This window comes from Erinaceus europaeus, chromosome 8 (genome assembly GCF_950295315.1).
Source record: "Erinaceus europaeus chromosome 8, mEriEur2.1, whole genome shotgun sequence".
In the NCBI taxonomy this organism is placed as follows: Eukaryota; Metazoa; Chordata; class Mammalia; order Eulipotyphla; family Erinaceidae; genus Erinaceus; species Erinaceus europaeus.
In genome coordinates, this window is record NC_080169.1 from 107,321,680 (window position 1) to 107,335,790 (window position 14,111).

The 14,111-nt window shown below is 46.6% G+C and overlaps 1 protein-coding gene across 2 annotated transcripts in view; it reads left to right on the forward strand.

Annotated features, from left to right (window-relative positions):
- Nucleotides 1-504: 504 nt before the first annotated feature.
- The window catches only part of NUP205 (nucleoporin 205), a 119,931-nt gene continuing 106,324 nt past the window's right edge, over nucleotides 505-14,111 (forward strand). For both annotated transcript variants that reach the window (XM_060196635.1, XM_060196637.1), the window contains exon 1: nucleotides 505-580. In XM_060196635.1, the coding sequence (XP_060052618.1) occupies nucleotides 553-580 (28 nt within the window). In that variant the 5' untranslated portion in view covers nucleotides 505-552. The remainder of the gene's footprint in view (nucleotides 581-14,111) is intronic.

Below are 14,111 nucleotides of genomic sequence, written 5' to 3' on the forward strand. Positions count from 1 at the left end.
GAGAGACACCTGCAGCCCTGCTTCACCACTCCTGAAGCTTTCCCCCTGCAGGTGGGACCAGGGACTCGAACCTGTGTCCTTGCTCACATGTTCAGCCAGGTGCGCCACCACCCGGCCCCTGGTGTCTCTTTTTGTATTTTTCTCTCCGTATGTCCACTTCAGAAAAATAAATATTTTAAAAGGTTTATTTATTTATTTATTTATAAAAATAACGTGACATATAGGGGTCATCTCAATAACGAAGGATACCTTTTTCTTTTCCAGGTAGTCCATCATAAGAAACTACAAATCCCATGATGCTTGTAGCTTCCCCTTGAGGACCTCAAGTTTCCGAATCGGCTGACCTCGCCTTTGTTGAACGAGTAAATTCTCTAGCTAAAACTGACGCCTGTCACCGAGTGCGGGTCTCACGTTTGTGTACAGCTTAGGTCGCTCGTGCGTGCCTGTCGCAGGGAGTCACATAGTATCTTTCTGTTCAGGCGTCGCCTCGGGCAGCCTCACCCTTTTCTGGGGCCTCCGTGCGGCCAGAGGGCTCCGTTAGTACGTTCCAAGATGGCGACGCTGTTGGCGGTAAATTCGGGTAAGTGTGGCCGGGGCAGAAGGGAACTGTAGGGAAAGGGCGACGATGATTTCTTTGGGAAGCAAGCGGGGCTGTGAAGCTTCCCCGGATCCCAGGCTCCCACGTGTGCCTGGAGCCTTCTCTTCTCCTAGCGCTTGGGGCTAGAGCCCCGCCCCTTCCCAGTTTGAATGGCGCGCCTCTGGTCCTGACTCGGGGTCCGAGGGCCGAGGCTAGGCGGCTGGGCCCATGGCGCCCCCCGTCCCTTTCCTACATGAGCCTTTCGTAGCTCAGAGCCTCGCCTCGCCTCGCCTTCCGCTTACTCCCCGCCACCTTGTCTGTCTTCCACTCGGCTTTGATCAGGCTTCACGGGAGTTGGGAAATGAGCTCAGAGACACCCCCCCCACACCCCCAGAATGATTTTTTTCCAGCCCCGGACGCAGGATGAAAACCCGCCTCTGCAAGGAAGCCCTTTGTGGAGGCCGAGGGTGCTCCTGCGGGCGCCGAGCCCCCCGGGTCGTGCAGACCCGAGGAGGAGGTGTCATGAGCCTCAGCAGATGTCTCGCTGCTCCGTGAGGGTGGTGTGCCCGTCCCGGGAAAAATCCTGACATTCAGAGCTGTAGCTCTTCAGGGGTTGGGGTGGGGGAAAAGGTTAGAATTTAGAAGCCAGGAAAGAATCTGGAAGATTTGGAGTGGATTCTCTGGGCGATTCTCAAAGTGGGAGGTGTTGCCGCCCCCCTAAGGACGCCGACACTGCGGGGCGCGTTTGTCTGGACCCGGTTGCTGGATGCTCGGCTGCAGCCGCGTGGGCGGGGCCAGGAGACCAGAAGGACCGCGGAGAGCTTCCACCTGCTCGGGGTGTCAGTGGCTGCCGGGATTTCATGGGCACAGCAGCCACGCGGGAGACCGCGGGGCGGGGCGGGGGGAGATAGACAGGTAGATCTGTGGGAAACGGTGCGAAACGCACTCTTATGCCTTAAATAAGGACTGAGACACCGAGAGTCATGAACAAAGCAAAAGTTTATATATATATATGCAAGAGTGTAAGCCAGCAAGCACCCCAAAGGCAATCTTCAGAGCATTTTATTTTTATTATTATTTTTGCCTCTAGGGTTATTGCTGGGGCTCAGTGCTTGCACCCATGAACCCACTGCTCATGGAGGCCACTCCCCCCCCCCCCCTTTTATTGCCCTTGTTGTTGTAGCCTTGTTGTGGTTCTTATTACTGTTATTGTTGATGTCGTTCGTTGTTGGATAGGACAGAGAGAAATGGAGAGAGGAGGGGAAGACAGAGGGGAGAGAAAGATAGAAACCTGCAGACCTGCTTCACTGCCTGTGAAGCGACTCCCCTGCAGGTGGGGAGCCGGGGGCTCCAACTGGGATCCCTGGCTTCCTACGCTTAACCCGCGGCGCTACCGCCGGACCCCCCCCTTTCTAATTGAAATTGAAAAGGAAGAAGTGGAGGGGGGGCCGGGCGGTGGCACACGTGTCAGGCGTGCACGGTATTGTTCAGAAGGACCCGGGTTCAAGCCCCAGGTCCCCACCTGCAAGAGGGGAAGCCTCACAGGCGGTGAAGCAGGGCTGCAGGTGTCATTCTGTCTCTCCCTCTCTAGCTCCCCTTCCCCTCTCAGTTTCTTTCTGTCTCTGTCTGTGGGAAACTGTGAAAATGCACTCTGTCTATGCCTTAAAACAAGGACAGACACCAAGATCATAAGCAAGGCAAAAGTCATATATATATATATATATATATATATATATATATATATATATATTTATGGGTGTAAGCCAGCCAGCAAGCACACCAAGGGCAGTCTTCAAGGTCTTTTTATACATTATTAGGACATAGGAACAACCTGTCATTTTCCCATTTGGCAAGATGGAATCTGCTCACCATCTAACCATGCTCAGGAGAAGGGTTGGGAAGGGATGTGAGGAGGGGGCCAAGAAGTCTAAGCTTATAATGTGACTATGATGGGAAAGGACGTATGCGGGAAAGGATGTATGCGGGAAAGGACGTGTGCTAGTGAGTGAGGAAAGGGTTGGGAAGTCCAAGCTAACCTTAAAGAAAAACAGGGCATGGTTGTAGTCACATAGACGGGAAAGGGTCAGGGGTCTGTAGTCAGACTGGATCGATAAACATCCACAGATAGATGGGCTGAATAGACATTGAAAGGCTACAACCAAATGGGCCGTTTCTTATACTATCTAATAATAAATAAATAAAAGAAAAAAGAAAGAAAAGGGAGAAGAGCAGTTTGGGAGGTGGCTCAGGAGCAGAGCATAAGATTTGCATTGGTTTTGGGGATGTGCCTTGGATTCAGTCCTAGTAAGAGTGGTGGTCTGATTTCTCTCTCTCTCTTAAATACTTTATTTATGGAGGCTGAGTGGTAGCGCAGCGGGGTTAAACGTACAAGGATCCGGGTAAGGGTTCCAGTTCGAGCCTCTGGCTCCCCACCTGCAGGGTAGTCGTTTCACAAGTGGTGAAGCAGGTCTACAGGTGTCTATCTCTCTCTTCCCCCTTTCTGTCTTTCCCTCCTCTCTCCATTTCTCTGTCCTATCCAACAACAGTGACAACAAGGGCAACAAAATGGAGAAAATGGTCTCCAGGAGCAGTGGATTCGTACTGCAGGGATAACTCTGGAGGCAGAAAAAAATTATTTATTTATTTGAATGAGACAGAGAAGAATTGAAAGGAATGGGGAAGATAGCAAGGAAGAGAGACAGACACCTGCAGCGCTTCTTCACCACTTGGGAAGTTTTCTACCGTAGATGGGGACTAGGGGCTTGAACCTTAGTCCTTGTGCACTCTAATGTGTGCTCAACCAGGTGTGCCACCACCCAGCCCCCTGATTTCTCTCTCTCTCTCTCTCTAATACATATGCTATATATATATTTATGAATTTATAAATGAGAGGGATAGAACCTCGCCACCTCCTGGACTGCTCAATATATTTTATTTGTTTGTACATACAATTAAATGTATATAAGTAAATATATATACATTTATACTGCTCAGCTCTTGTTTATGGTAGAGTGGGGGGTGAGGGGTTGAGCCTGGCACTTTGGAGCTGGAGCATCAGGAATGAAAATGTCTGCATAATCATGCTATCTCCTCTGCCCTCAGTACGTACTAGAAAGAACATGGAAGTTTAGCAAATACAGAGAATCTCAAGAATAGGCTTTCCTGGGCATCATTTCTCTCTCTCAAATATTTTATTAATTTATTAATGAGAAAGACAGGAGAAGAGAGAACAATCCAGACATCACCTTGGTGCATGCTGCCAGGGATTGAACTCAGAATCTCATGCTGAGAGTCCAGTACTTTATCTACTGTGACACCTTCTGGACCACCTCCCCCCCACTCCTTCTTTCCCTACCTCCCTTATGTGCATTCACTGATTTGTTCTACTTTCCAAAACGGATTGATATTCTTGAAAACCTGTCTAAAAGCTGAGTTTTTCATATCAAACCTTTTCAGAAAGATTTGCAATGATGAAAGGATGTGTTAGTTACATTCACTGGACAATTTTGCTTGGGATTATCTCATTTAATTTCCTTATAACCCTTTGGTGTAGCTGTTATCAAGCATCTCATTTCCCCCATTTTTTGGTATTTATTTTCCTTCTTATGTATTTAATTTTTATTATCTTGGAGTTTCACATCTTTTTCAGTTAGCTAGAGAGAGAAAGAAAAGAGAAGAGAGGGAGGGAAAGACAGCACAGCACCAAAACATCCTCCAGTGTGGTGGAGGCTGCGTTCGAACTTTGGTCATGTTTATGGCAAAACTACACATGATTGAGATTTTTTTTTTTTTTTTTTTTGCCAGAGCACTGCTCAGCTCTGGTTTATGGTGGTGCAGGGGATTGAACCTGGAACTTTGGAGCCTCAGTCATGAGAGTCTATTTGCATAACCATTATGCTATCTACCCCTGCCCACTATTGAGCTATCTTAGTGACTGTTCCCTATTTCAAAAGAGGGATAGGGGGAGTCAGGCGGTAGCCAGTGGGTGCAGAGCGCAAGGACTGGTGTGAGGATCCCGGTTCAAGCCCGGCTCCAAACCTGCAGGGGAGTCGCTTCACAGGCGGTGAAGCAGGTCTGTAGGTGTCTTTCTTTCCTCCTCTGTCTTCCCCTCCTCTCTCCATTTCTCTCTGTCCTATCCAACAATGCCATCATCAACAACAATAATAACTACAGCAATAAAATAACAAGGGCAACAAAAGGGAAAATAAATGAATAAATATTAAAAAAATAAAACAAAAGAGGGATAAAGTGGTTAAGTAACTTTTATGTGCTGGGGGAGACATCGTAATGGTTATGCAAAAGACTTCCATGCCTGAGGCCTCCTAAGCTAGAGCTGAACAGTGCGTGGTAGCTCTCTGTGTGTGCCTTTCATTAAGAATAAGTAGATAAAAAGTATATATACATATTACAGTAACTTTCGCATGGTTCTACAGCTAAGAATCCAAAACCTGTTTCAAGTACTTAAAACTACTGCATTCCTCTACTTAAGCACAAATTGTTTCTTTTTTTTTTTTTTAATTTATTTCTTTATTGGGGAATTAATGTTTTACATTCAACAGTAAATACAATAGTTTGTACATGCATAACATTCCCCAGTTTCCCATTTAACAATACAACCCCCACTATGTCATTTATCATCCTTCATGGACCTGTATTCTCCCCACCCACCCACCCCAGAGTCTTTTACTTTGGTGTAATACGCCAATTCCATTTCAGGTTCTACTTGTGTTTTCTTTTCTGATCTTGTTTTTCAACTTCTGCCTGAGAGTTAGATCATCCCATATTCATCCTTCTGTTTCTGACTTATTTCACTCAACGTGATTTTTTCAAGGTCCATCCAAGATCGGCTGAAAACAGTGAAGTCACCATTTTTTACAGCTGAGTAGTATTCCATTGTGTATATAGACCACAACTTGCTCAGCCATTCATCTGTTGTTGGACACCTGGGTTGTTTCCAGGTTTTGGCTATTACAAATTGTGCCGCCAAAAACATATCTTTTTGGATGGATGTGTTGGGTTCCTTAGAATATATCCCCAGGAGAGGAATTGCAGGATCATAGGGTAGGTCCATTTCTAGCCTTCTGAGAGTTCTCCAGACTGTTCTCCACAGAGGTTGGACCAATTGACATTCCCACCAGCAGTGCAGGAGGGTTCCTTTGACCCCACATCCTCTCTAGCATTTGCTGCTGTTACCTTTTCTGATGTATGACATTCTCACAGGAGTGAAGTGATATCTCATTGTTGTCTTGATTTGCATTTCTCTGACAATCAGAGACTGGGAGCATTTTTTCATGTGTTTCTCAGCCTTTTGGATCTCTTCTGTGGTGAATATTCTGTCCAAGTCCTCCCCCTATTTAAATTGTTTCATTTTTTTTTTGCAACAAAATTTCACCTACCTGGATATTGCTAGTTGTTGTTGAGGTGGTCTGGTGTCGGGCTGCACCGCGGAGAAGAGAGCGGACGTCCAGAGCAAAGGGGTACACAGATCTTTATTATAGGATGGGGGGGAGGTTTGGTTCAGACCACGTGGAGCCAGCCAGCAATGGCCGACCACGGGGGGAGAGCAGGGAGCGAGACCTCAGAGAGGGAGAGCCGAGAGCCCAGAGAGAGCGAGGGGAGGGGTGAGGGGGCTTTTTATTGGGCGACAACCAGGGGTGACGTGTAGGGCCAGGATTGGTTGAAAGGGGGCACTCTAGGATTTAGCGAGGCATAGGAAAACCTGGGGGCGGAGCCAGGATTGGTTGAAAGGGGGCACTCTAGGATTTAGCGAGGCATAGGAAAACCTGGGGGCGGAGCCAGGATTGGTTGAAAGGGGGCACTCTAGGATTTAGCGGGGCATAGAAAAACCTGGGGGCGGAGACTGCATCAGAATAAGTCCTCAGCAACATCTCCTCCTATCCCTTTATATCTAAATGGACACAGTAAAGAAAAATGGAGCATGCTTAAATGTTTTAGAGGAATGCCATGCTCAGGTGGGAAGATGTAGGACTTTCTGTGGAGGAGGGAAGGCTTAAATGGCTGCCAACCTTGTGAGATTTAAATGTCCTCCTGTGCTCAACCCCTCTTCAGAGAGAGAGACTTACCTGGAGAGACTCATCTCATAGGTTTAAGCGCAGCCTGCTCAACCATCTCTTCACAGTATCTCTACATCTTTTCTATCTTTCTATCTAGTAATTGCATAAGATGTACAAAGTCTATAAAAGACTATCATGGGGCAGAAACCTTTTGGACATAAGCCTAAATGACATAACAAAATAGGAAGGGACACGAAGGGGAGAAGTAAAAGTCAGTGGGGTGTGAAGGGAAGGATTGGTGTGTAAAGGAACATTCCCTGCTTGAGTGGGGAAAAGGGCAAGGGTACATAATGAGGGGGCGGCAGGAGGCATGACCCACCAAACAGAGGGGCTATTTGGCATTGTATAGTCCTCAAGGCAACAGTCTGTAAAGTCTATGAATTACTCAGGATTAGTCTATGAAAAACCAGCAGCGTGAAGGGAAATAAGCTGCTTTAAAATTGTGTAAAATGTATATAGGGTATGTCAGAAAGTCCGATACAAGTCTCAGTCCGAAGTAGATGGCTAGGGGAGGAATTGGCAGGGGATGCAACGCTGCATGAGGGAGGTCAGCCGTTGGAATGTTGCTCTTTTGTAGATAGCTAGCTGGAACTGCCAGCACGTAACAAGCAGGTCAGAAGCAGGAACGGTAACCAGGCATGAAGAAAGTTCTGTCCTTGGAATTCGTGTATCAGGTTCTTCAGATCACGTTGAGTGACATCTAGGGTTTCGGGGGGTGTGCCACGGTAGTCGTGCCATCTAGTGAGTGACGTCAGGGTATGCAGGGGTTCAGATGGTTTTTCCGGGATTCCTGTGAAAGAAACACAAACAATCTGCTTCTCGTGGTTAATTTGAACTGGTAACAAGTTATAGGTTTGTTATAGTTGGTACCTCGATGATTATAATTGGTTTAGAATCTCTTTATGATTTATTAAAAGGTCATCTAATGTGACCTCCTGTAGCAGCCTCTACCGCAGGATCTTGAGACCAATTTTAGCTAAAATATGTATTTTAAACAGACTCAAATTGCTTAGAGAGTTAACGCATATTCGTGACAATGATTTTAACGTTTACAGTGCCAGATTGATGCCAGATCTGTTGTGGATTAATTTCCACAAGATAGTTTACAGGGCACCTTTGGGGGCCCTTCAAAGGTGTCCTGTATATAAAATTTATATAGTTTAGTTTTGGGAATGAATAGTCACGTTGAACATTTAGACTTTTACCTAAATAGTAAGTTACCTTAACAATTAATATTTACCTTGTCTGGTAAAAGTGTAGCTGTAGGGTTACACTTCTGACCGTTAAGTTAGTGTTACCAAACTTGAGACATACCCATAAACATTTAGTTATAACAAACTGGAGGAAAAAGAACTTTTGTTATAAAAACACATTATTTAAAAACAATTTAAAATCTGTCATTAGTCACACAGTTTAAGACTAAACACTTACATATATACCAATACTATATATAAAATTCAAAAGAGGGAGAAAGAAAAAAAATTTTTTGGAATGTTTCTGGACGTCTCCAGAAACTTTGGCTGCGTCCAGCATTTTTATATAAGGCCAATAACCTTTTAGAGTACTCCAAGCAGATGGGTCATGCAAAAAAAAAGAAAAAAAAATTTTGTCATTTAACACACTCATTCACAAAAACAACTGGCCAGTTATAAAATAAGACATACAGGGAAAGGGTAGGAGAGAGGTCTCTGTGAGCCAGATTTGCAGGTTCTGCCATGTCGTATTACGGGTCCTGGGATGTATCCTGCATCTGGTCCTCTTGTAGTATTTCTTGTTCTTCAGGAATAACAGCGCCATCCTGCGGGTATTGTCGGACATGGCGGGCAGGAACCCAGACAGGTTTAGAGAAATTTTGAGGGAAAATACATGCGAAACCCCTTCCCATGGTCAATAATGGGTCAGGCCCTTTCCAAACTTTATCGAGTGGGTCTCTCCATTTCACCTTAATAGATGGGAGGGTAGATGGTGTTTGCCAGTGAAGAATAATAGGGGGTAAGGCTGAGTTATTGTAAATATTAAAGAGATTTAACGTAGTTAAGGCTTTTGCTAGCTGGATATTGGGGGGATATGTTCCTCCTTTATCTTTATTTAGTTGAGCCTTCAGTGTTTGATGGGCCCTTTCGACAATGCCTTGTCCCTGTGGATTGTAGGGAATGCCCGTGGTATGAGTAATATTCCAGAGGGAACAAAAATCTTTAAATTGTTTGCTTGAAAACATAGGTGCATTGTCTGTTTTCAAAAGTAATGGGACCCCCATAACGGCAAAACAAGAGAGCATATGGCTTACAAGCTTTTTAGCACTTTCTCCTGTCTGAGCTGTAGCCCACATAAATTTAGAAAAGGTATCAATTGAGACAAACACATATTTTTGTTTGCCAAAGTTTGGTATGTGGGTGACATCAATTTGCCAAATAGCATTAGCTTTTAAACCTCGGGGGTTAACCCCAAGGGTCTGGATAGCAGGTGTCTTTATGAGATTTGCACAAGAAGAGCATGTAGCAAGGATATGTTTTAACTGTGGTACAGGAACATCAGGGAATCGAGCTTGAAGGCCTTTAAGATTAACATGGGTTAGAGAGTGAAAATTAGCAGGATCAGAGACAGAGACTGGGAAAGTTCCTGTGGAGGCAAGGCGGTCAACTGCGGCATTCCCTTCGGACAGGGAACCAGGAAGAGGGCTGTGGGAACGAAGGTGTTGAATATACAGTGGTTGGGTTCGAGAACAGAGCATAGAGGCGATTTGAATCAAGAGAGGGGAAAGTGGGTTGTCATCAATTTTCACATACGAACGAGCAAGCCATGGAAGTAAGTTAACAGTATACACACTGTCAGAAAAAAGGTTGAAGGATTCTGGTACAGCTTTTAGTGCAAGAAAAACAGCATAAAGTTCTTTGTACTGAGGGGAATTATCAGGAAGCTCAGTAAAGAGAGGTTTAGGATATTGTTTGTCTGGGTAATATATAAGGGCAGCAGCTCCCCTTTTTCCGCCATCAGTAAAGATTGTAGGAGCAGAGGGAATGGGATCCCGAGAGAAAAGTTTAGGTGCTAGTAGAGGCAGAAGAGGTAAAGAAGCTATCAATTTATTAGAAGGAAAATGGTTATCTATTTGTCCTGGAAACCCCACGAAGCTTATGGCAAAGCGGGAATGATGGCGTATAAGCCACTCTGTATCTGTGAGAGAAAAGGGCAGAATGATTAAATCCGGTTCTTTCCCTAAGACCTGCACAGACCTATTTCTCCCTTGGCGAACCATGAATGCTAACGCATCTATCTCAGTGAGGAGTCTTGGAGCTCCTCCTACTGGCGTGTGAAGCCATTCGAGAACCCCATGGTCTTGCCACAGTGCCCCTACTACTGTGGGGGTGGAGTTGAAGATTAGAAGGTTTACTGGAGAGGAGGGGGAGAATCGAACAAGGTGCATGTCCTGGAGGGCCTGGTTAACCCTTTCCAGTGCCAAGGAGGCCTCGGGAGTTAACTTACGTTTTGAAGAGGGCTGTTTGTTTCCTTTCAACAGGTCAAACAGTGGTTGGAGGCAGCTTGTGGGCAGATAGAGATACTGCCTAAGCCAATTTAAATTTCCTAGAAAACTTTGTAAAGAAGCAAGAGTAAGGTTAGAAGGGAAGGTAACATTAGGTTTTAAGGGACGAATTTGCGTTAGAGAAATCTCTGAACCTAGGAAGGATATTGGAGGGATTAGCTGTATCTTCTCAGGGGCTACATTAAGGCCGCTTTTCTTTAATGCAGGAATGAGAAAATCACGTAAGGCATAGAGATCTGTATCTGATTTTCCCCATATTAAAATATCATCTGTATAATGAAAAATATTAAGGCCCTTATGAATATATGGGACAAGGGCAGATTTAACAGCCTCCTGACAAATTGTAGGACTATTGGCCATACCCTGGGGCAGCACCACCCATTCAAATCTGTCAGCGGGGCTGGCATTATTAATAGACGGAACAGAGAAGGCAAAACGTTTACAATCTCGCGGATGCAAGGGGATAGAGAAAAAACAATCTTGTATATCAATAGCTATGATTGGGATTCCCGTGGGAATTGCAGAAGCAAGAGGCAAACCCCTTTGGGGGGAGCCCCAGACCTGCATGGTTTTATTTACTGCACGGAGATCTTGAAGGAGGCGCCATTTTCCCGAGCGCTTTTTAATCACAAAGACAGGAGTATTCCATGGGCTTCGAGAATGACGAATGTGTCCCAAGGACAACTGCTCTCGGACGAGCTCTTTTAAAATTTTTAGCTTATCCCTAGGTAAAGGCCACTGTTCCACCCAGACAGGCTCATTAGAAAGCCAGCTTAAGCGGGGTGTTTGGCTACGAACAGTGGCATTTAGTATTGGGGGTGCTGAATAGACCTGGTATCGCGGGAATGAGTTTTACGCTCTGCAGAGGCGTCTGTGGATATCCTAACATTAAGACACTCCAGAAGATCCCTGCCCAGTAAGTTGGTGCTAATATTAGCTACCAAAGGGCGGAAGTGTCCAGTAGAACCTTCTGGGTCTTCCCACATAAGCGAGTCTCGTGTGCAAAATGCTCTTGTCATCCCTCCTATTCCATGTAAACTGGGTCCAGGGATGAGTTCCCAATCTTGGGGAACCTCTTCTTGCCTTAAAATCGTCTTTGCTGCCCCCGTGTCAATCAAAAATTTAAAAGGAATATTGCCAATCTTTACTGTCATAGAAGGGTGACCTTGTTCTAAAACAGGAGTGGTCCACAAAATCTCAGGCCCCGAATTTGTACCATTCAGGGGCGAACCATCTTTATGAAATTGGGACCAACAATCTCTCTTCCAATGAAACCCCTTACGACATCTTGGACAAACAGTACGTGGTCTCTGGCTCCCTGACTGAAAGCGGGGTTGCTCTGGCTGGAGGCGTGGTTTCCCTGACTGGAGGCGTGGTCGCAACTTATCAGGACATTGGTTACGCCAATGTCCTTGGCGACCGCACTGAAAGCAGGCCCCGTTTTGCTTACGTGGGGCAACTGCATAGACCTGCGTCGTAGCGGGTGTCCCATAATTGCCTGATGTAAGCTCCTGTGTCGCTAGAATCCAATTATCTGGGTGTAGGTGTTTAAGATTAAGGCATACCTGACGGAATTGTGGTGTCATGCCTTCCCAGACAATAGAGCGCAGGAGTAGTGTGCGGACGTCAGGATTATAAACCTTTCTCTCTAAGCTTCTCTTCACCCTTGAGATGAAGCTCGCCAATGACTCATCAGAGCCTTGGTGAAAAGAGTTAATGGGAGCTGATGGATCTACATCAGGTGTGGTCACCCTTTCCCATGCTTGTGTTGCACAGATGCGTACCTGTTCAAAATAACCAGTTGGAAACCTGGCTTCTGCCTGCTGAGCTCCAGATTCATAAGCTCCTGCTCCAAACAAAGCATCAGAATTCCATTCTATCTGTTTGTTACTATTTTCCTGCGATTGCCTAGAGCACTCATCGCGGAAACATGCCTGCCACTGAAGATAGAGAGGGTCTGGGAGTGCAGCACGAGCCAGTTCTTTCCAGTCTTGTGGTGTATTTAAATGCTGGTAAAAGCTTCTCAAAACGGACTTGGTCCATGGAGAGTGCATACCGTCCTCCCTGACTGCTTGCCTGAGCGTTCCAAGTTCTTTCGAGGAATATGGCTGCCACGGCTGAGGGTTTTGTTTAGAAGGGGCCAAGTTTACCGGGAATGTGTGGATTTGGTCCGGTGGCGCGGGAGAGGGAGCTACAGAAGTGGAAAGTTCAGTAGAAACTGCTGTAGTGGCTGCAGGGGAGACTAAACGCATATCTACGGGGACGGAGCTCCCGGGGTGGACTGCACATGGTTTAAAATCCTTAAATGCTGAAAAAATATCCTTTAGCTCTCGTATCTCTGCCACTAGATCTCTTAATGGTGATGTATCAGCAGGGGGCGGGGTCAGGGACGAGGAAGCCTCAGGCGGAGCTGAAACCGCGGCAGCAGGGGCCGGGGGCGGGGTCAGGAAAATGGAAGCTGCAGGCGGAGCTGAAACTGGGACAGCAGGGGCAGGGGCGGGGTTCAGGAACGCAGAAGCTGCAGGCAGAGTTGAAACCGCGGAGGCAGGGGCCGTGGGCGAAGCTGAAACCGGGACGGAAGGGGCAGGGTTCAGGAACGCAGGTGGAGCTGAAACCGGGATGGAAGGGGCGGGGTTCAGGAACGCAGGCTGAGCTGAAACCTGAACGGCGGAAGGGGGTGGGGTCAGAGGAGGAGCGTCCGAACACGTGTGCGTGTCTGTGGGAACGGAATTCTTGGGTTTAGCCGCTGATCGCTTAGGATGTCTAAGTCTTAAGCACATGTGATTTAACTCTCGTACCTCAGCCTCAAGGTCACTTATCCTTATGGCATACCACGTTTTACATATCTTGAAAGTGGCGACCACAGTTAAAAAAATCCAAGGGGTAGCGAAAATTAAACCTTTTATGACAGCGGGAATCTGTCCCAGGTCAAGAAATAATGACTGGGACACCTCCTCATAAAACGAGAAATTTCCCATAGTGGAGGGAAACGCGGGGCCACAGAAGTGGGCGGATGCCACTTACCTGTGTCTGGGCGGTTTCGGAGACCTCAGGCCGGGCGTGGTGTGGGTACGGAACACGATGGGCGCCAGATGTTGTTGAGGTGGTCTGGTGTCGGGCTGCACCGCGGAGAAGAGAGCGGACGTCCAGAGCAAAGGGGTACACAGATCTTTATTATAGGATGGGGGGGAGGTTTGGTTCAGACCACGTGGAGCCAGCCAGCAATGGCCGACCACGGGGGGAGAGCAGGGAGCGAGACCTCAGAGAGGGAGAGCCGAGAGCCCAGAGAGAGCGAGGGGAGGGGTGAGGGGGCTTTTTATTGGGCGACAACCAGGGGTGACGTGTAGGGCCAGGATTGGTTGAAAGGGGGCACTCTAGGATTTAGCGAGGCATAGGAAAACCTGGGGGCGGAGCCAGGATTGGTTGAAAGGGGGCACTCTAGGATTTAGCGAGGCATAGGAAAACCTGGGGGCGGAGCCAGGATTGGTTGAAAGGGGGCACTCTAGGATTTAGCGGGGCATAGAAAAACCTGGGGGCGGAGACTGCATCAGAATAAGTCCTCAGCAACAGCTAGTTAAGTTACTTCCTTGATGTTGCTGTCCCATATTCCCACCCAGAAGTATATTTAAAGTTTAAGACTCATTCATGGCTTTGCAGGTGGTGCAGTGAGTAAACTATTACATTCTTTTTTTTTTTTAGATTAAAAATTTTTTTTAATTGGGGAATTAATGTTTTACATTCAACAGTAAATACAATAGTTTGTACATGTATAACATTCCCCAGTTTCCCATCTAACAATACAACCCCCACTAGGTCCTCTGAATCCTTCCTGGAAATTATTACATTCTTAAGTTTGATTCTCAGCAGTTCATGTATCAGAATGATGCTCTTGTCCTCTCTCCTGTGCTCTTCTTCATTAATA